Source organism: Hoplias malabaricus, chromosome 1 (assembly GCF_029633855.1).
Source record: "Hoplias malabaricus isolate fHopMal1 chromosome 1, fHopMal1.hap1, whole genome shotgun sequence".
Lineage (NCBI taxonomy): Eukaryota > Metazoa > Chordata > Actinopteri > Characiformes > Erythrinidae > Hoplias > Hoplias malabaricus.
In genome coordinates, this window is record NC_089800.1 from 45,726,435 (window position 1) to 45,750,597 (window position 24,163).

At 43.9% G+C, this 24,163-nt stretch overlaps 1 protein-coding gene across 1 annotated transcript in view; it reads left to right on the forward strand.

Annotated features, from left to right (window-relative positions):
• Window positions 1-6,744: 6,744 nt before the first annotated feature.
• Window positions 6,745-24,163, forward strand: part of rtn4rl1b (reticulon 4 receptor-like 1b) — a 216,212-nt gene continuing 198,793 nt past the window's right edge. Inside the window, exon 1 of the mRNA XM_066678367.1 lies at window positions 6,745-7,233. Within this exon, the coding sequence (XP_066534464.1) occupies window positions 7,221-7,233 (13 nt within the window). The 5' untranslated portion in view covers window positions 6,745-7,220. The remainder of the gene's footprint in view (window positions 7,234-24,163) is intronic.

Genomic DNA, 24,163 nt, shown 5'->3' on the forward strand with positions numbered 1-24,163 from the left:
GAAACCCACGCAGACACAGGGAGAACACACCACACTCCTCACAGACAGTCACCCGGAGGAAACCCACACAGATACAGGGAGAACACACCACACTCCTCACAGACAGTCACCTGGAGGAAATCCATACGGACACAGAGAGAACACACCACACTCCTCACAGACAGTCACCCGGAGGAAACCCACACAGATACAGGGAGAACACATCACACTCCTCACAGACAGTCACCCGGAGGAAACCCATGCAGACACAGAGAGAACACACCACACTCCTCACAGACAGTCACCCGGAGGAAACCCACGCAGACACAGGGAGAACACACCACACTCCTCACAGACAGTCACCCGGAGGAAACCCACGCAGACACAGAGAGAACACACCACACTCCTCACAGACAGTCACCCGGAGGAAACCCACGCAGACACAGAGAGAACACACCACACTCCTCACAGACAGTCACCCGGAGGAAACCCACGCAGACACAGGGAGAACACACCACACTCCTCACAGACAGTCACCCGGAGGAAACCCACGCAGACACAGAGAGAACACACCACACTCCTCACAGACAGTCACCCGGAGGAAACCCACGCAGACACAGAGAGAACACACCACACTCCTCACAGACAGTCACCCGGAGGAAACCCACGCAGACACAGGGAGAACACACCACACTCCTCACAGACAGTCACCCGGAGGAAACCCACGCAGACACAGAGAGAACACACCACACTCCTCACAGACAGTCACCCGGAGGAAACCCACACAGACACAGGGAGAACACACCACACTCCTCACAGACAGTCACCCGGAGGAAACCCACACAGATACAGGGAGAACACACCACACTCCTCACAGACAGTCACCTGGAGGAAATCCATACGGACACAGGGAGAACACACCACACTCCTCACAGACAGTCACCCGGAGGAAACCCACACAGATACAGGGAGAACACACCACACTCCTCACAGACAGTCACCCGGAGGAAACCCACGCAGACACAGAGAGAACACACCACACTCCTCACAGACAGTCACCTGGAGGAAACCCACACAGACACAGGGAGAACACACCACACTCCTCACAGACAGTCACCCAGAGGAAACCCACTCAGACACAGGGAGAACACACCACACTCCTCACAGACAGTCACCCGGAGGAAACCCACGCAGACACAGAGAACACACCACACTCCTCACAGACAGTCACCCGGAGGAAACCCACACAGATACAGGGAGAACACACCACACTCCTCACAGACAGTCACCCAGAGGAAACCCTCACAGACACGGGGAGAACACACCACACTCCTCACGGACAGTCACCCGGAGGAAACCCACATAGACACGGGGAGAACACACCACACTCCTCACAGACAGTCACCCGGAGGAAACCCACGCAGACACAGTGAGAACGCACCAAACTCCTCACAGACAGTCACCCGGAGGAAACCCACGCAGACACAGTGAGAACACACCACACTCCTCACAGACAGTCACCTGGAGTGGGACTTAAACCCACAACCTCCAGGACCCTGGAGCTGTGTGACTGCGACACTACCTGCTGCACCCACTGTGCTGGCCCTCACTAATATTCATTTTATGAAACAAAATTGTTTTTTGTAAACAATTATTTGCATTGACTCTTTGTTCATAAAAACAGTCACTGAATCTTTCTGCAGTCTTAATTTTTTTAATAAAACATGTATGATGTTCTTTCACAATTTTACATTAGAAAATGGAATGCTACATATTATGAATTACCTCTTCAAACTATCATATGCTTTCTCCCTGTTCATTGAAATCTATGGCCTACGTTTTCAGGCTGAGTATTAGGCAGGGTCATGAAATGAAATAGATGTCACATTTTATGCCAGTCGTTCACATGAAGGACTGGCTTCCTAGTAATGAAATATTGATGATGCTTGCGTGACAAATTCTTGCAGCCGATGGCAGTCTGGTAGAACTAGGCTTGCCTGGGGCAAAACTGACGACTCTCTTATATGTAAAGTAGCTAAGGCTTGGCCTAAAATTTTGCTATACTTGTTGCTAGATGCTTATTAAAACATGTTTCAAGTTGGCCAAAGATTCACTTAAGCTAGTGAAAAAACAACACTTCTGTTGTTACTAAACTTGTCAAAAACCATTGCTGTAGTGCCCATCAGGATGTACTCTACAGTGACCCTCAGGTTAATCTTTGCTATAGAAGTGGATACATGTCTCCATTCCATGAGTAAAATGTCTTGTCACCAAATGTAGATCAGCGTGTGTTCCTGCCCCCTGATGATGTTGTGCCATGCTTGTATTGGAGGATATGAGTATAGGATTTAGGCACTTGATTTAAGCCCAGTCCCAAATGAAGTCCTAAGCCCTGTGGTCCTTCATATCTGCACTTTGGTGACATCAATTACACACAGCTAAAGGACAGGAGACCACAAGGCTGCTTGGTTCAAAAGTGCATTTGGGGCAGACTTGTGTGACTTGAAGTCTCTACAAGACTCTAGCTGCTGTTAAAAATGAAGTCTTATGTTAGTCTACAGTGGCCCATTTCCGAATAGGAACGCACACACACAATAATCACTGGCTTAGGAACACCTACCTTGCTTCTGCACTCATTGTTTTATCAGCTCCACTGACCATACAGGAGCACTTTGTAGTTCTACAATTACAGGCTATAGTCCATCTGTTTCTCTGTACACTTACTAATCACCATTTCACCCTGCTCAGTTGAGCTATAGTGGGCCCTGTGATGGACTGGCATCCCATCCAGTGTGTTTCCCTGCCTTGTGCACAGTGATTCGGGGTAGGCCCTTGATCCACCACGACCCTGAACTGGAATAACGGTTACAGACAATGAACAAACAGTTCATTGTTAACTTTGCTTAATTATATAGATCAGTGGTTTTGGAGTTGGCCAGATTTATGTAATTGAATATTCAGCTAGTTGGTTTGCTTATTATTGAATTTCTGTGATGAGTAATGTGAATTTGGAGCAGGGAAATTCTAAAATGTATGCTCCAGGAACAAGATTTGGGGGGCGATAAAACTGCCGTAACAGATCCATTATATGCTGGTGTTAAGATGTCATTTAAATTGACTAGAATTTAGTCATTCACAGAATAAATCGTAATCGATCTCTGTCAGTTTCTGAATAAGAGAGTCTTTAATGTTGCCAGTGACTCTTTACCTCCTTCTGTGCTGCTGCTGTTTGCATGGGGAGAGTCTGAGTGTGAATGGAGAGGCAAGTGATAAAAATGACTCATTTGTCTCCTCTTCAGACTGCAGCAGGCTGTGAGGCCTACAGCATGTCACAGCATGGAGCCTGCTTACCGGGCTTTTATATTTTAGCAATTTACTAACTCAGGGGACAGGTGTGAATTCAGCCTGCACTGCTGCAAGGTGTTCAACAGTGCGGAACATGCTTTGAGCTTAAACAGGTCAGAGGCAATATTTACTGAGGCAGCATTTACTAAAAGGAAGATTTGTAAATGCTTAGTTTGAGCGTTGGTGGTTTGTATATTGTAGTGTGAAAAAACCTTTGTCTGCACATGGCCGACTGGGGTTTGAGTCCCAGTTCACACACTCACCCAGACACTCACACACTGACACCTGGGGACACATTGGTGCAGCCAAACCACCTACCAACACATGTTTTTGCAGAGTTTAAAGAAACCAGGGCACCTGGAGGAAACCCATGCAGACACAGGGAGAACACACCAAGCTCCTCACAGATAGTGATCCAAGGCAGGGATCGAAACCACAAATCCCCGGAGCTGTGTAGTAGCGACTCGACCTGCAGCGCTGCCGTGCTAATTTTAACACTGGTCATCTTAAATTAAAGAAACTATTTCACATATATAATTTACTATTTTACATGCGAGTCACAATTCATGTTTCCATGACCATTTCCATGTCTTATCTCTGTTCTGATTGGCTATTGTGTACCCTGTTTTATGCCTCATTCAGAAACCTGTAAGGGTTAATACCCTTGATATGAATCGATGGGGTTAAACTGTGCTGTGTGGTGTGCAGTGATGAACCAATATATTAAATCCATCCGCCTAATACGCTCTTGGTCCTCTGCATGCCACAAAACCAGCTCTGATAAACACTGTTCAATACAGTTTAAACAGGCCAAACGTGACTTTAATGCAGTTTTCTTGAAGGACTCCTAATGTTCTATGCAGGTTTATGAATTATGAAAGTGTGCTTGAATGTTCTTAGAGAATGTTATTTTTCTTGGTGAAGTAGTATCAACAGTAGATATTTGTACACAGACTGAAATAAAGGTTTGAAAGCTGAGTAAGGTTTTTCTGTTTGCTGTGGTTTGTTTTGTGGGGCTCTTACACAAGAAGTGCCAGCATTATTTGTTACTGTCAGTGTCAGTACCAAGGGCAAGATTTTTTTTTTTTTAACAGCAGAATAAACCAGGCACAACACTGACTGAAGGTAACATACATAATATAGAAGAAACCCTGCCCTGTTGACCTTCGGTACAAGTGTGTGTAGGTCTGATATGTCTGATTGAGTATGTCTATAACTGCAGCATCAACGGTAACTGAGACAGAATGCCTGAATTGTTTGGAAACAAAATCGAAATAGAACATTTCTGATGTGTTTCCAAGCTGGCTGTATGAATAATCCACATATAAAACTCAACAGAAAAGAGAAAGTGAAATTATGCATAATAATGCATAATAATATGCTCTAGCTCCAAGCTTTCTGATAACTGTTTTCATGAAGCCCCAGGGAATGCCCACAGAACATCAGCAAAACTTCTCACGCAATCTCACAGGGAATATTAGTGCAATATTAAAGACTTAAACGTTCCGAGAACATTGCGAGCCTCCTGAGAGGAGTGTGACAGAAAAGTTTTTCTATACAAACTCACATGAAACGTCAGTACAAAGGCAATATAAAAAAATACAATTCCATAAAAGTTACAGGAATGCTGTTAAAAAGCCTGCAGGAATATTCAGAACAAATAATGAAAACTAAAAATGTCTCAATGATCTGGAAACCACAGTAATATGATTGCGGTTTATTGGTGTTCTCATCCCGCCAAATTATGAAGAGAGGACATGGATTGTGTTAATTGCAGAAGTGGTGTGTCAGAAGTGAAAGAATTCTTAGAAATTCATTTGTAACCATCAGCTAAAAGGGTAACAATTTGAATCGTTTTCACTGTAAAGCTGGGACGACACTCACATGTTTATATAATCATCAGATATACATTGTTTTTATAAATCCTTTAAGTATTTTAGGACTTGTGATTTATTAGAGCTAATATTTATTAGCGTTGGGTAGTAGTTATTCTGTTAGAGAACTTTTATTAATCTGAATCAAAACAGTTAATATGATCATTAATTATCCCCAGATCTCATATGCAGGCATTTGTTTTTGATTTTTGCTAAGATATCAACAAATCATATTTAAATTTTGAAAATGTTAATAAAATAGTGTATTATTATACCCCTACCAGACGCTGATGTTTATGTGAAGCAGTCACATTGAAAAAATAGGCCTCACAAATCAGTCATCCCCTACTTTTATTTTTCCCCCACCTGTATTCAGACAACTCCCACCTACTGCGCTAAATCTGACTAGCAGTTCACACAGAGGAACAGACTGCCAAGTGTGAACTCAATCCTAGGCAAGAGTATTCAATACAAGCCAATCTTAAAACAAGAGTATACACTAAAAGCCAATCTGAGAGAAATAATATGCACTACAAGCCAAATCTACAACAGAATCATGTAATAACTACCAATCCTAGAGCAGGAGTATGTGCCATTTAATACTGACCAGTATTAGAGAAGGAATAAAACTATTAAATTAAAGTATAAAGGCTACTACAAACCAAACCTAGTTCAAGATTATGAAGTATGTTCTAGAGAATGAATATGGGTTATTAGACCCAGCAGGAGCATAGCCAATCCTGAAGCAGTGTAATGTTCTGCTCAGTAGAACTAGCCAGTACTGCAATATTATGAAATTAGCTTTTCCTGTTGCCGTTTTGTGATAAACAGTCGCATTTCAGGAATATGAACCTTTAACCAGTCCTGTTGCTGTGCTAGGAACTAGAAGAAAGTGCTGTATTTTTGGTACACTGTGTGCTAGCTAGTCCTGGTATGCAGCATTAACTACTAGAAAGTGTTAGCAGTGTTTTGAAGCAGGTGGTGTGGCGTTATGAATTAGCCAGTCTTGGTACAGGAGAACTAGCTAGTCCTGGTGCAGTATTATGAATTCCTAGAACGTGTTAGCACAGTGTTTTGAAGCTAGTGGTGTGGTGTTATGAACTAGCCAGCCGTAGAGGAAGTCTTGCAGTTTTGTAAACAGCTGATAAGTCCTAGTTCAGTATTGAATTTTAGGTAGTCACTGTATGAATATCAAGAAAGTGTTAGCCCAGTATTATAGAAAGCAGCCAATTTTACTATTAGTATTAGGAAATGCTGGGGAATTTTAGCTCAATATTATTATAAGTAATCAGTGCTAGTGCAATAATATTCCAGGCGTACCACAGTGTACTGTGGTCACATCAAGTCCTAGTGCAGTACATGAACTACTACTAATCATTCTTAGTCCAGGAGGACATCTTGTGTGCATGTACTATTAACCAATCATAGCTACAGGGGCGTGGTCTGTCTGAAAACGGGTGTGAAAACAACCCCCCCCCCTCCACTTTTTCTGCTCTCCAACTACTGAGTCAGTGCGCGCAAAGCGATGGAGCTCGGTCTGATCTCCTGTTCCCACCACCCGTCTCTGCTCACCACCAGCCCCGTGTCCCAAAGAACGGTGATGTTTTCACGGAGGTAAGTGTGCGGCGCGGAGGCAGCGGAGTGTGATTTGTTTCCCCGAGGCTTGGACGCGAAGAGGAGCGAGTGTAGAACCGCGGAAACCATGCGTGTAGTGTCCGGACTGCGCTTCGCGGTGAGCGCGGACATCGAGGTGACACACACACACACACACACACGTCTCTGAAGAGCTGCTCCAGTAAGATTCGGAGAGAACTCTGCCACAGCTGTCGGACTTCTTCTTCTTCCTCTCCTGCTCTTGCTCGAATATGAGCGGCTGATAACCAGCGGCGTCTGTGTTTGTAAAACAAAAAAAAAAAAGAAAGACCCGTTGCTTGGTTCCTGGCGAAGAAAGAGCTCTTTGGGACTGGAGTACGAGAATAGATGAACCCCAGCGGGGCGTAGAGGGAACCAACGCTGTCCATCATGTTCAAGCGGGGTGAGTCTCATCTAACTTTAATAGGCTATGTCTCTGTTATGCAAGCTTCTGAAGTTGCATTTGGCGTCGAGGATGCGCATCTGAGTGAGGAATGCGCGTGCTTGGGTTTAGGATGGACGTTTATTTATTTATTATTTATATTTTTACCTCTGCGTGGTGCGTTGATTCGATAAAGGCTTTAAGCAGAAGGCATTTGTTTGTAGGAGTGTTTAAATAAGGGGCTGCAGCCAAACTTCTCCCCGCCTTAGTGGTTGTTGATGTTTGCTGTGGAATGGCAGTTCCGGGGGCTGCAGTGTGGGAGCAGCATGTGCAGCGGAGTCGTGGATGAAATATTCAATCACATAACGAAATATTAGTCTTAAGATATTCACGCTGGGTGCCGCAGTGCAGTTTCTGACTGGAACGCGCTGTGCTGTCTGGCAGGCTGAAACACTTCTCTGTGATGACACGGGCTACTGATGTACGGGGTTTCAGCGTGATTGGAAAGCCTCGGGAGGACTATGAGTAGTCGTGTTTGCTTGGTTGCCCTAGACTCTGGTGAATTAGTGAAGTGCAGGCTGTGGATGTGGAGAAGAGTTGCTGTGGTTGTTGTTGTTGTGTGTGAAGGCTGAAGCTCTGCCTCGAGTCCGAGAGAGACTGCCATCAATGCGTCTCACCTGAGAACGTGACTCTGACACATTCAGCTCCTCTGGAGAAGGATAAAGCCCTATTCAAACAAACAGGAATTGTATCTTTCAGCAGTGCTTTCTGAGCTGTGTACTGTGTGAGTGTGTATTTGGAGGTTGGTGCCGCTTTATTTTTATACAACACAAAACACAGGTGAAGATAGAATACACACACCCAATCCGATCAATTCAGCATGCTACTCAGGAAATCCACACCCAGCAGGTGAGGAAAAGAGAGAGAGAGAGAGTGTGTGTGTGTGTGTGTGTGTGAGACAGAGAAAGACAGAACCTGCGAGGAATTGGAGAGGGAGTGAGTGAGAGGGAGAGGGAGAATAGAGAGGAAGAAATATATAAAGGGGAAATAAAAGGTAGAAGGTGAGATAAAGAGGAGTAGAGGGACATTGAGAGATTGAGGGAGAAAATAGACAGGAAGTGAATGAGAGGGAGAGTGTGAGAGAATAGGGAGAGGGTGAGAAAGAGAGAGAGAAATAGAATGAGAGGAAGAGAGAGACAGAATAGCAATCGAAAGTGAATGAGAGGGTGTGAGAGAATAGGGAGAGAAAGAGGTAAAGAGAAAGAGAGAATAGACAGGAAGGGAATGAGAGAGAGAAAGAGGTAAAGAGAAAGAGAGAATGGACAGAGAGAGAGAGAGAGAGAGAGCATGTGATTGTTGGGGGGGGGGAGAACAATGACATTTTTCTTAAAAATGAAATGTATTCCAGAGGGGCGAATCAAAAAGCAGTTGCTCTCTCTGCATCCACATTTTCCTGCGAGCTGATTGGCAGACTGTTAAAGTGTCATTTATTCAATTTGGATTGTGCTGAAAAAAATAATAAGTCATTTGCCAGCCCCACCCATTACACCCCCACCCCTAACCGAGACCTGGAGCGAGTACTAACCTGGTTTACATCGATTCTGAATTGTACCTAATGCAAACACTTTACTCACACTTGACTGCAGCCAATAAAAAGGATTGATTGATGAATTAAAGGAGCAAGCTAAAAGACCCTGCCACGTACACAGTGTTTACAAGTCTGAATGGTCACATGAAGTGTTCTCATGCGTAATGCCTTTTCTGGCCTTGTCCTTCTTTGTCCAGTTCAGGTTCATGGATCATTACGATCAGCCATAAAGACCCCCTCCACTGAAGATAAAGTGTGTTAACATGTGGTGCTGTTTTTGCACTACAAGACGTGTCAGGAACAAAATTAGCTGTCAGCAGCGTGACAGGATTTCCAAAGACAGTCCCAAATGGGTGAATGCACTCAGCCAGGATTTCTTACATCATGAATCTTACAAACCAATCCTACCAGCTTGCAGGGCAGGGCTTTCCATGTAAGGTCAACCTACAGGTGAGTGCAGAGGGGTGGGGCGGGTTTCACAGGCAGGGATTAACTGTATATTCATAAATTTACAAATTAGGGGTTGGGATAGGACAGTTCCATAGACCCTAATGAGACAAGGGCCCACTTGTGAAAAGGTCAGGTAAAAAAGAGGAAGAAAAGGAAACGGAGAAACAGGGAAGATTTGTAGAGATTTATATTCATTAATTCATTCATTGTCTGTGACTGCTTATCCAGTTCAGGGTCGCGGTGGGTCCGGAGCCTACCCGGAATCATCGGGCAGAAGGCAGGAACACACTCCGGAGGGGGCGTCAGTCCATCACAGGGCAACACACACACGGACACTTTTGAGTCGCCAATCCACCTACCAACGTGTGTTTTTGGACTGTGGGAGGAAACCAGAGCACCCGGAGGAAACCCACGCAGACACGGGGAGAACACACCAACTCCTCACAGACAGTCACCCGGAGGAAACCCATGCAGACACGGGGAGAACACACCAACTCCTCACCGACAGTCACCCGGAGGAAACCCACGCAGACACGGGGAGAACACACCACACTCCTCACAGACAGTCACCCGGAGCAGGACTTGAACCCACAACCTCTAGGGCCCTGGAGTAGTGTGACTGTGACACTACCTGCTGCACCACCGTGCCGCCCAGATATGATAAATGGTCACGGAAATGATTGTGTGTCCATCACTGCCTTGGTGAATATGAAGGGATTACAGAGGATGAATTAATTAATTAATGGAAGCGCATGCTAAAATAGATGTTAAATGCAAAGTTGAATCAACATTTTTAATCTCCTTATTTTTTGTCCATTTCTATTTGTGTATAATTCTAAACCCTATGTTTTTTTTTTTTTGTCAAAGTTTAATGATGTGTAGATGAGTAGAAACAGGTCAAAATGACATGGAAACAACTCTCTTTTAATTACGGTCCATTGCATAAGCTAACCTTCAAGAGATACATGGCTTTTGTCCTAGAGCATTCATTCATTGTCAGTGAACGCTTATTCAGGGTCTCGGTGGGTCCAGAGCCTATCCGAAACTATTGGATGCCAGGCAGGAGCACACCCTGGAGGGGGCGCCAGTCCTTCACACGGCAACACACACTTTTGAGTCACCAATCCACCTACCAATGTGTGTTTTTGGACCAAAAGCACCCAGAGGAAACCCACGGGGACACAGGGAGAACACACCAAACTCCTCACAGACAGTTACCCGGAGCAGGACTTGAAGCCACAACCTCCAGGTCCCTGGAGCTGTGTGACTGCTACACGAAATGCTGCTCCACCATGTCACCCCTGTCTAAGAGCAACTAATGTTAAATGTTAAATGCTGAAAACATCCCATAAGCCTGTATTCCCATATCCCCCTGTGTCTGTGTGAAGATGCTATGTTCCTCTGCCACTGAAACGCATGGTTTACCTTGAAAATGAAAAAAAAATCCACCCTAGCCTCCTTCTCTAGCGTTCACCCAGGCCAAAGTAGAAATTAAAAGCAGAATATGTGCATTAGTCCATGACTGAATATGATCTATAGCTGTGTAAACATGTTTGTGGAGATTTCAGTGGGCTTTGAATAATGCATCTGTCGTCCACAAGACAAAAATGATTCATTATGGAGCTTTGCTTCGATAGCCAAGATGCAAGTGACAGTGTTTTAATGCATACATGTTTATATGCTTATGCTCATATCCACAGCCTGCTGCATGACAGAGACGAAGGCACGGTCAAAACGAGGCCTGGACTATCTTACAGTAGCACGATAGCAATATAAAAAATTGGGGTATGAAAATGTTGGCATTTTGAATGTTGCAACGGGTTCTGCTGAGGGAAAGGAGGTGAGGCACATAGCCCGTGCATGTAATTTTCTGGCACTTCTGACTATGCTCATTGCATATGTGTAGGTGGAAATGTGCGTTATTTTTGCCTCCAGTGCTACTGTGGTTGATTATTAATTGCAGTTTGTTGTGAAGAGTGTTGGTGAAATGAGGCTTAGGTGCTTTTTCAAGCAACCTCCTGCAGGCACTTGGCATTGGGCACGGTGACCTTAGGCTGGCATTGTTTGTGCTTGCTACAGAATAACCTCATTCTCTCATCAATTCTTTGCTGTAGAGGTTATATAAATTGCAATTGAATGCTTTTGTCAGCAGTTCTTTCATCTTTGGACATGTAGTGAAATTCCTGTTCATTCTTTCACCGTACAAACTAAAATAAAACAGAATAAACAGTGCCTTTTTAAATGATCCAGTGGCTTCCATGGTTAAGTGAGTGTATTAGTGCAGGCTTTGCATACAAATGCATCTATAAAGGCTTAGGCTTTTATGACAACTGATGCTTGCTGGCATAAGCTTTTATTAATGTTTATATAGGTTTATGTCAGTATCATATAGTCTTCGAATAACACCTACAGTGAAGTGTTATCGTCCATTTTTGTATGTGTGATATCTCATTTTGCTTTGTGTGTGTGTATGTGTGTGACACTGTCGCTGGGCCAACCTGCTAGTTTACCTTGAGCCGTGGCAGTGGCCTGTGCATCAGGCAAGGGCGATCTGCTCCGTTTCAGCTGGTAGCTCCTGATTACTCTGCCCAGCTGACCATTGGACCATGGGCAGATGTGTCAGGGCAGCGGCGTGTGAGGAAAGCCAGCTGAAGCTGAGGTGTCTGTCATGGCAGCACAGGTGCTGGTGCATATCCCTAAGCCTCACAGAAGGTGTGTGAAAAGAGGAGGAGGTGGAATACATTTAGACTTATTCATGGAAATCTTTCAGTTTCTCTCTTTTTTATTATTATTTTTTTTCTTTTTTGGGTATCACAACCCTAGTTTCTGCAGAGCCTATTACGCTGTGTGTGTGGGTGTGTTTGTGTGTGTGTGCGCATCTCAGGGAGATAGCAAAAATATCATTTTTTCAGTATCATAATAAACTATATACCAATGGATATTTCAATGGCATAATTGTACATTCACCTAACCGTATATTAAATTCATTCATTCATCTTCTGTAACTGCTTTATCCTGTTCAGCTTCAGTCACTCAAAAAAAAGGTTTAAAGGACACAGAGAAGTGGAAACTTAAAAACAAGACCATAGTGAACATAAACAAAGACTCTGCACAGTGCAGTTCATAGACACTACCAGAGAACAAGATCTAGGGTAAACACTGATGTAGTCATACTCACAATGACACAATGAGAAATACCTGGACACTGGGACAAGGTCACATGACTAGAAAGGGCGGGGCATAGACCAAAACACAAGACCCATGGAGCAAAGCACATGAGCAAGTAAACACAGCGAAACACAGGGCACAGGACCTGACTGCAAACACCCACGCCACTGCCGACAGATCCTGACACCTTCACAGGCACTTATGTAGGTGAACTTTTGTCTTCCTCCAGTGGTCAACAACTGCCTATGTTCCTACACTATAGGGTCAAAAGTTTGAACGTTCATTCATTCTTTGTCTGTAACCGCTTGTCACGGTGGGTCCGGAGCCTACTTGGGAATCACTGGGTGCAAGACGGGAACACACCCTGGAGGGGGCTGATGTGGAGCACCAATTTCGGTGAGGATTTGATTGCTTTTAGCCATGAGAACATTGTGGAGATCAGTTGCTGAAACTGGAAGATTACTTCTGGATCACAAAATCCAGAAACAAAATTCGCCCAGTCATTCATTCATTGTCTGTAACTGCTTATCCAGTTCAGGGTTGTGGTGGGTCCGGAGCCTACCCAGAATCACTGGGCACAAGGCGGGAACACACACTGGAGGAGGCGCCAGTCCTTCACAGGGCAACACACACACCTATGGACACTATTTTTTTGAGTCGCCAATCCACATACCAACATGTGTTTTTTGCACCCGGAGGAAACCCACACAGACACAGGGAGAACACACCAACTCCTCACAGACAGTCACCTGGAGGAAACCCACGCAGACACAGGGAGAACACACCACACTCCTCACAGACAGTCACCCGGAGGAAACCCACACAGACACAGGGAGAACACACCACACTCCTCACAGACAGTCACCTGGAGCAGCGCTTGAACCCACAACCTGCAAGGCCCTGGAGTAGTGTGAATGCGACACTACCTGCTGCGCCACCGTGCCGCCCCTCACACAGTCAATATGTGTCGTATAAAGTTTAAATTAGTTTGAAACATGCCATATAAAGTAGTAGTAGTAGTAGTAATAGCAGTAGGAATAATAAAATTAGTGGTGGTATTAGTAGTTTAGTAATTCATGTAACAGTAGCATTTGTAGTAGTGGTATTAGTAGCAGTAGTAGTACTAGTAAAAGTAGAACTACTTGCAGTAATGGTAGTATTTGTTTTAGTTGTAGTTGTAGTAATACGAATATCAAAATGGAGCCCTAATCCAAAAGTGGTGGCTGTGTAATCATGTGCTTGAACATTACTTTTCAGTTTTCTCATCCAGTCTGTCCAGTCCAGTTCAGTCTTATTCATCAGCCAATTTCTGTTGTGCATCTTGCAGAATATGAAGCAGCTTCACTGTGTTCACTGGTGCAAATGAAATCTGCCTGCTGCTTGATTTTTATTACCATTGCTACACTTTATTTGCACACTAATATCAGAGAGATGTAGAGTACGGAACCTCATACTGTAAAACCCTCACCTAGATGAATTGGTGAAATTGATTTGAATATGTGATACGTATTTTTTGAGGAATCTCAGTGAAGTTGGCATGGAAGCCAAAATGTGTTCCACTGTGTTATGTAAAGCAGCGAATATTTTCGTTTAAAGCTCCACATTACATGTTTTTTTCAGAGTTATTTGCATGCAAATCAATCGGCACCAGCCTACGCGATCTATGCGCATCAGTATAACAGGCATCCCATAACCCCCTCGTGCCTACAGCAACTCCACAAGACCAGAATAGGATCAATAGGCAAATCATCTCCCCTGGAGCTGCAGGTGAAAGGAAACAGTTATGGAGGTGGCTTCTGTAGCTCTGCAAGATCTGGAGATATTTGAGGTCCTCAGATCACATTCGGTGCAGTCTGCTATTTACAGCCGTTTCACATTTTTTACATGACAAAGAACCTCGGTTGCTTTTCTCAGCAAAACCACATTCCCCCTCCCGCCCCCACCTCCCCACCCTCCGAATAATGGTTACACATGCAGTGCCGCTCTCACACAGCTCTAAGGAGCGATGGCTGTGGGTTCAAGCCCTGTGTGTTCTCCCTGTGTCTTTGTGGGTATCCTCAAGGTGCTCAGGTTTCCTCCCACAGTCCACAAACACATTCTGGTAGGTGGACTGACTGTGCAAATATCTGTAGGTGTGAGTGACTGCGTGAGTGTGTGGTGGCCTCTCATAGGCTGGTGCCCTGTCCATCAACACCTTGAACTGGATAAGTGGTTGCAATGACAAAGAATAATTGAATTAATGGATGTTTACATATGTCACAATAGAATGACTGACATATAAACAGATTCCACTAACATCCACTCATTCATTCATTCATTATCTGTAAGCGCTTATCCAGTTCAGGGTCACTGTGGGTCCAGAGCCTACCTGGAATTATTGGGCGCAAGGCGGGAATACACCCTGGAGGGGGCGTCGGTCCTTCACAGGGCAACACACACACACCCACACCTACAGACATTTGTGAGTCGCCAATCCACCTACCAACGTGTGTTTTTGGACTGTGGGAGGAAACTGGAGCACCCGGAGGAAACCCACGTGGACATGAGGAGAACACCACTAACATCCAACATTTTTTTTTTTTACTGGTTTCACTCCCATTTTACCATTACGCCAATTTAAGCCATTAACTATAACCCCACCCCCAGAACTTACCTCTGCAAAAAGGCAGTAAGCCGAAGAGCTGGATTCATGTAAACACATTGGTTTTTGGGACATCTCTACACTGTCTAGGCCCTGGTAGTTACACAGTCTTTCTAAAGGTTCTTTTGTCTACAGTAGTGCATTTGATGAAAGGAACAAAGAACACAATGCTTTTCTGAGACCAAGGAGAGTGCGGATATTGAAAGAAATGATCCTGAAATGATGAATCACTCACAAATACAATATTCTGACTTCTGGCATTTGTGCTGTAATTTCGGATCCCTAAATCAGCTTGATTACACAAATCCATAGCTCATCTTTTCCGAAGAACTTTCCTGTTCTAATATTTACAGGGGGCACAGTATATTATTATGGTTACCAACCCCGTTTTTGGAAAAGTTTATATATTATTTAAATGGCAATAAAAACCAGAATCTGTACTTTGTTAAATCTCTTTGTTTATAAATCAGCTTTATTTAACTGAAAAAAAATGCTTCACATTTTCCAATGATTGCACTGAACAACTTGATTACATTTTGTAAATATAAACACACGTAGAATTTAAGGCCTGCAACACACTCCAAAGTTAGGACAGAGTCACGTTTATCAATGTGTTGCATACCCTTTTCTTTCAATTACTTCTTTTAATAGTTTGGGACCTGAGGATACAAACCGTTGAATGTTTTCAGGTGGAATTTTTGCTCATTCTTGCTTGATGCAAGACTTTAGCAGGTTGCTAATATATACCTCCACATCAGTGGTACCTTCCTACATATTCAAGTCATCCATTACATGGTTATGATGCACCGATGTTGGCTTTTTTAGCTTTGACTGATAATAGTCTGGATGGTGCCTTTCATCTTTGGCACAGGGAACTCGGCGTCTGTTTATCCTGAAAACAAGCTGAAATATGGACTGACCACAGCACACTGAGACTTTAGTGGATGATCATTTTATAATTTATTTTCCCCTGATGCTAATGGCATCACTGACAGATGAAAGCAATAGCTTCTGCTTTCCAGGTTTAATCACCTCAACTGATATGTTTAAAGTAAGATAACACTATTTATTATTATAATATATTGAAAATGGCTTTACCTAGCACCACATAATAGTATGTCATAGTATCTGTCCTTGTATCTTCATTTTTTTTAAATTTTTTATCCCTGTAATTTGTATTAACCAGCTGCTGTTCACACATATGAATGATGAATGATCTAATAGAAATGGTCTAAAAGTAACTTGGAGTAAAGATTCTTTTTTGTTAAGCTCTAATGCAACTATTTTGTACTTGCTCTGAAAAGAAACAAGGTTTCGTTCCAAAAGCCACAATATTCAAGCTTCATATTTCTATCTGGAGCTGCCGTGTGAGGCTGTAACTGGTCAATTGTGCTGGCTGGTCATCACAGAGAGAGCACCGTACAATACTGAAACAGAGCCTTGAAAACACAAAGCTCTTGTTGTCAAGCTTTGAAATCCTAGCTTTGCATCTGAAGATGAGTCTATTCTGAGCTGGAACAAATTCAGTTCATTTGAAATGTTGATCATTCTCACTCCCAAACCTCTTCCTTTGACACCAACAAAAGAGCACAACTGCAAGCAATCCAACTCTGAATAGGATTAGAGAGATATGCTTTTAAAGAGCACGTATCCTGCATCTCCCTTACATTTTTATTATCCCACAGATGAGTCTATGCATTAAAAACAATCAGAAATTCAGCCATGAATGAATGCTCCCTGCTCTGTTACTGTTTCTAAATGAACTGTTTTCTGATTGGCTGCAGCCGAAACACCCCTTATAACTTCAGTATGAACGGACTGAACTGAAGTAGATAGAAGAGCTAGATATATGTAAATATGTTGATTTTTGAGACAGCAGAAAAACAACAAATTGAAAACACGCTGTTTTTGCAGCTTGAATCCACAGCGATAAGTGAACGAAACATTGCAATTCAATGTTTACCTGCTAGATCAAATTGTTTAGTTACAGCAGCGCGTATGGAAAATTGGTTTTTGCAGGATACTGGCCTTTTAAAAATGATAGAATAGAATTAGAGGGAATTAATAACCCTCACGTGAATGGAATGAAACACGGCCGTTCTGTGTAGGCTCTTAGCTGTGGGCAGATGGAAGAGTGGAGTGAAAGGCGGTAGATAATAAGCACAAGGGCAAAGCAGTGAAAGCAGGAGAGAAGAGCACCTGTGGCTGGGCTCATCTATAGTCTCCACACCTGTTCACATCCTAGCCCTCTCTCTCTCTCTCTCTCTCTCTCTCTCTCTCTCTCACCCTCTCTCTCTCTTTCCCTCCCTCTTTAATCTGTTCCACTCACAGAGGCTCTCTCCTCACCTCCATCCCCCCCGAGTCTGCACATCAACCAGCCAGAGACACTTAAACAGCCTGCATGTGCTTAGCACTGCAGGAGGTATTGGCTTTGGTATTACACAGGGCCTGTAGTTATCAGAGACACAGTGGTTTCAGTTTTCCCGTGCGGAGAGCAGGCATGAACATTGCTGCGCAGACAGTGCATACTCACAGAGACTGTAACTAAACAAATCAGTCATTTCAGAGATATACCGTGTTTCTCTAAAGGAGCAGTACGCCTTTATTACCACCACCAGTAATGAGATGAGATGAAAAATCACATCGTTTGCAGTCTATGACTGAACCACTTTCTACTTCATAGAATGGGTCCCCCACACAAGGCGTCCATGTTTAGAATCGCTGACACGTCCAAGCCACTAGGTGTCAGGGTAAAAGGCTGTTTCATAATGTGAGGTGTAGAAATAGATGGCTCTGACTGAGTATTTGGTTGAAGCCTGTTGTACAGCTGCATCCAGCCCTATGACAGCTCGTCTCATCTGGACTCGACATCTTCTTGTCATTAGATTAAAAAGCTGTCAGGCTTTTCATGAGCTCAGGGCAATGACACTTAATATAATTGAAAAGGCAGTTGTGAAATGATTTTTGTAACGTTTACATGAAATAGAGCAGCCCCATTAACAAGTGTGCCACTTTGATTCCAACTATTCGGGATGTCATGAAAACCCGTCTTCTCCGGCTGTAGTAATGTAGCCCACCACTTCTCCTTTTACGTTTAAGGTTTTAAGGAATATTTCAGCATGGATGTAGAGCTCGGCCCGTCAGAACATAAATCATTTGTATGTTTCAGCCTTAAAGGAACACTAGGTAGTATTTTTACCTTAAAACTACCATTTCAAAACATTGTGATATTTCTCTGACCTGTAATAAAGAGAACTAACTAAAGAGAACTCTGTCATTGCTACTGCAGACTCAGCACTGCAGAAACTGCACTGTGTATCTTTTGGAGGCAGGTAGGAAACCACCCCCCTTGATTTTAGAACAGTGCTGTAAAAGTGAATTACACCCTGCATCTGTAGAGGGAGCCCATGAGCAAGAAATACCAACATTTTACCCAGTGTTTATTTATTCGTTTGTTTAAGGGACAGTAACAGAAAAAGAGAAATTTCACCACATTCAAATTAATTATGAAATAATTTTTTAAATCAGGGTTGTGATGAGATCAAGGCCTACCCTGAATCATTAGATGCAACTCAGGAACACACACTGGAAAGGTGCCAGTCCATCACAGGGCATAACACTCACCCGTTCACTCAGACACTGATAACAGGACAGTTTTCCACAGAGAATCCATGTACCAACATGTGATTTTGGACAGTGGGAGGAAACCAGATCCCCTGAATGAAACCCACACAGACACAGGGAGAACACCCCAAACTCCTCATAGACAGTGACAAGAGGTGGGGGTCAAACCTGGAGCTGTGTGGAAGCAAATCTACATGTTGCACAGTTTGTTTGATACACAAAATGAAGACAATATAGGATGTGGACCCTAATTTAAAGGAGCATTATGTAATTTTGCCATGGTGTCATTATGGTGGCGTGGAGGTGAGTTGAGATGAGATGAAGTGAGTTGAAATGAGAGGAGATGAGAGGAGATTAGGTGAGATGAGATGGGAGGAGATGAACTGAGCTGAGATTAGGTGAGCTGAGATTAGAGGAGATTATGTGAGATGAAGTGAGCTGAAATGAGAGGTGGTGTAAGAGTATGGGCAGAGATGAGAGGAGATGAATGTTGGTGATGTGAGATGAGATGAGATGATGTGCAGTGAGATAAATTGAGATGAATGAAGGTGAGGTAAGATGAGATCATGTGAAGTGAGATGAAATGAGATAAATGAAGGTGAGTTGAGTTGAATGGCGGTGAGATGAGATGATATGATGTGAAGTGAGGTGAAATGAAAGGAGATGAATGGAGGTGAGGTGAGGTGAGATGAGATGATGTGAGGTGAGATGAATGGAGATGAATGAAGATGAGGTGAGATGAATGTCAGTGAGATGATGTGAGGTGATTTGACATGAAAGGAGATGAATGGAGGTGAGGTGAGATGAGATGATGTGAGGTGGGATGAATGGAGGTGAGGTGAGATGGATGGACATGAATGGAGGTTTGGTGAGATGAAAGGAGATGAATGGAGGTGAGCTGAGATGAGATGATGTGAGGTGAGATGGATGGAGATGAATGGAGGTGAGGTGAGATGAATGGAGGTTTGGTGAGATGAAAGGAGGTCAATGGAGGTCAGGTGAGATGAGATGATGTGAGGTGAGATGGATGGAGATGAATGGAGGTGAGGTGAGATGAAAGGAGATGAATGAAGGTGAGGTAAGATGAGTTGATGTGAGGTGAGGTGAGGTGAGATGAGATGATGCAAGGTGAGATGGATGGAGATGAATGGAGGTGAGGTGAGATGAGATGTGAGGTGAGATGAATGGAGGTGAGGTGAGATGAAAGGAGATGAATGAATGTGAGGTAAGATGAGTTGATGTGAGGTGAGGTGAGATGAGATGAGATGATGTAAGGTGAGATGGATGGAGATGAATGGAGGTGAGGTGAGATGAGATGTGAGGTGAGATGAATGGAGGTGAGGTGAGATGAAAGGAGATGAATGAATGTGAGGTAAGATGAGTTGATGTGAGGTGAGGTGAGATGAGATGAGATGATGTAAGGTGAGATGGATAGAGATGAATGGAGGTGAGGTGAGATGAGATGTGAGGTGAGATGAATGGAGGTGAGGTAAGATGAGATGATGTGAGGTGAGGTGAGATGAGGTGATGTAAGGTGAGATGAATGGAGATGAAGTGAGATGATGTAAGGTGAGGTTAGATAAAGAATGAAATGGCTTTATAGTCCCTAAATGAACCACATTATCCTTCACAGAGCCGGCCTCCCTACTTCGGCAGGTGGTCTTTACAAGGCCAGTATAATGGCACAATCATGGGAAATAATGACTGATCACTCCTTTCGCAGTGTTGCAATTACTTCTGGCTCTATACCACAAACTTTGCTCAACAGAATTCACTGCAACTTTTGTTGCAGAATTCACTGCAACAAAAAATTGCTTTGTCTACAGTTTTTTTACCTGAACACAGCCAACATCCTGACCTATACGGATTTCTTCCTGTGCAAACAAAGTGCAGCCAAACAACAGCAGCCAACAAACTCATTTGAGTTTTCCAATTTGACTCGCCTCTGATTCGGCCTCGTCCACAAGTATCTGTTGTAATTGACTGAGCATTGCCTCTTATCACAAAGCTGAGCTTCAATTACTGCAGAGCTATGGAAGACGCCCCAGACCTGCCCGCATGACGAGCAGCTCATTTGTACAAGGACACTCTGGGAATCACAATGGGATTAAAGCAGAGGCCAGTGCTCACTGCCTCGCTCAGGTCAGCTCCCATCCCTCCATCCCTCCATCCCTCATCCACCCTCTCTTCTGTTTCCAGGTATGAAGTCATGTCACATCATCTCATGCTGATAAGTAATTAACAGCATGTCAGGTTGTGTATCCTTTCAGAAGTGTCATTCTCCTGACTCCGTGTGTGTGTGTGTGTTGACACTGATGATGCTCAGATCAAAATGGTGGAGGCGCAGTGCTCTGGGTAAATATATTATGGCAAGCCATTGCCCTAAAATTACACCATTCTAAGTGCTGCAGTGACACTGATGTGGTGGTGGTTTATTAGTTTTTGATGTGTTGGTATGAGTGGGTGGATCAGACACAGCAGTGGTGCTGGAGTTCTTAGACACTGTGGCCACTCACTGTCCTCTCTGTTAGATATAACTACCTTGTTGGTCCACCTTGTAAGTGTGTGAATAATTCACCATCCAGATAATACCTGTTCAGTGGTGGTCCTGTGGGGGTGTTGTCCACTGAGGAACAGGGTGAAAGGGGATGGACAAAGTATGCAGAGCAACAGAAGGACTACAGCCTGCAATTGTGGAACTACACAGGGCACCTCTATGGGCAGTGGAGCTGAGAGAATGGACAATGAGTGCAGAAACAAGTTAGTGTACAAATGATCTCTGTTCTGATTGGCTGCTTTGCACTAAGCCTCATTTAAATAGAAGGATATCTGGATATTTGTTAATGCATTAGTAGATTAGAGATCACACAGTTAATTAGAGTGCAGTAAAGTTTTGTTCAGTGCCCCTAGTGTTGTTTTATAATAAATGTAGTTTTGAAAGCATGTATCCCAGCACCGCAGTGTGTACAGTGATGCACTGAACTGTGGGCAGGAGTGGTTTTGATAATTTAAGAAAGTGCATTTTAAGCATTTTTATGCTGGTGTTTTGAGCGGGATATTTCCGTGCCCTTTACCGGCACCTGAAATCTCAGCATAAATAGTCCAGATTCCGCTTTGGAGTGGAAATGAGATGCTGGCATGGTCATTAGCGGATGATAATGAGGTGAGTGAGACAAACAACCTTAAGCCCTGTTGGTTTTGCTAATATTAATAATTAATAGCCGATTAAGTGGCTAATTGCGGCAGAAAGGTCAATGTCAACGTGAAGGCCGCTGCTGTAGAGGCGTGTGGAGCTGGGGAGGATGACGCAGCAGGTTTGTGTTGACAGGAATCCCAGGTGTTCTCCTGTTGCTCTGACATGAATGTGTGCCTAAGACTCTGTCACTCTGAGAGAGAGAGAGAGAGATAGAGATTGAGATTGTGTCCACCCCCTCAGACACACACTGACATCGTCTCCAAAAGTTACATAGTGCAGTTACTGCAGTACTGTGCCCAGATTAGCAACAACAATGGCTGCCTTTCACAATGAGTTTGAAGCTGTAATTTTAAGGTAAGGTAAAATAAAGCAGGTAGTGTCGCAGTCAAACAGCTCCAGGGACCTGGAGGTTGTGGGTTCGATTCCCGCTCCGGGTGACTGACTGTGAGGAGTTGGTGTGTTCTCCCCGTGTCCGCGTGGGTTTCCTCCGGGTGCTCCGGTTTCCTCCCACAGTCCAAAAAACACACGTTGGTAGGTGGATTGGTGACTCAAAAGTGTCCGTAGCTGTGAGTGAATGTGTGTGTGTGTCTGTGTTGCCCTGTGAAGGACTGGCGCCCCCTCCAGGGTGTATTCTCGCCTTGCGCCCAATGATTCCAGGTAGGCTCTGGACCCACCGCGACCCTGAACTGGATAAGCGGTTACAGATAATGAATGAATGAATAAATAATTAAAGTAAAATGCCCAGTGTAAGTAAACATACATAAGATTTTGGTCAAGGTCATTTTGGACCGTTTCTATTGGTCTGTTTATGAAACAGGAGATACTGACTGTGTTGATATACATTCACACACTTAAATGTCCCATATGTATATGAGATGTATTTGAACAAACAAAACAAATGTGTCACAAACAATATCGGGTCAGTGGTGGTCCTGTGGTGGTCCCTTTCCACTGAGGGAGGGAGTAAAATGGACATCAGCGGGGTATATCAAAGGATCTACATACATTTCAAGCATTAAGAATGCACCAAAAAATAAACACGAGAGGAAGATCACATGATGCGATCTAGGAGGGACAGCAGGACAGCGACCTTAGAAATGAATATCCCAGCTTTACAGAGCAAGTCTCGTCTGTGAACTTTGAGGGCAAACATGAATAAATAAGTAATCATTAATTAATCGTAATCGAGGTAAAATGTTTATCGTGATACTGATTTGCGGTCGTATTGCCCAGCATTAGGGCAAACCCCTGTCAGTTGTAATGGTGCAGACAGATGTGGCAGAAAGTGACTCAAATATAGGGTTAATGACCCTATAAAAATGTTTTAAAAAATGAAGGACAGTAACACGCAGGTGGGAAGTGATGGTTAAAAGATGTGTGACCAGGTGAATGCTATAAGAGTTTATTCCCGAAGGCTAAAAGTTGGGCCTAATAAACCGGACCCTCTGAGTCCTCTACAGTGGCACTTCTCTGGAAGTGACCTTCAGTGTGGATACTCCTCATTACGATTCTTAATATCAATCTCATATTCTGCCCATGAAAATCTCAGCGCTGAATTATTCAGATCCGTCAAGATATGCAAACAACGTCAGCTTTAGCCGGGTCTGCTTCACTGTTTGTTTTCCTTTCTCTACCCACCCTGTCTCAAATGGAAGCCCCTCCGCTTGGTGTTCTCAATTATAAAACCCTCAGCAGTGAGCTGCTATTGGATGTTCCAAACTGTGGGCTATTTTCTGCACAGCAGTCAAAGACTTTTCTATCTCTTCCTCTCTCTGCTGACCTTCTCCCTTGCTCCTCTCATTCACCCCCACCCCGAAAACCCAGAGCACTCCCCTGCTCCCAGTAATGAGACAGGATATTGTGACAGGGAAATGTGAATGGGATCTTGCTAATAGCCAGCGTCCCTTTGTAAAGGCTGAATGTTATCAGTGCTCTTACCTCTTACCTAGGCGAAGGTTCCACCGGCTCTATAAAGCTTGTGTTAACAGGCCTAGTTCGTAGCTGAAACTTCATTCTGTCTACAGTCCCACTGCGGTCTCCTGCCGGGCCCAGCCTGGCCTGGAAATTAATAAACATGCTGATTATTTCACCCCCTCCTTCACCAGGTTAATATCTCTCAGCCAATCCCAGGCAAGTTACTATACCTGAAAAACTGTGTGCACGGGCATGTCTTGCTTTAATGGCTTTTTAGCTCCATGTCTTGAGAGGACACTTCATTAACGGAGAAAAATAAGTTGCTTTCCTGTGCATGTGTTTGGTATATCACAGGAGAACCCCACACCTC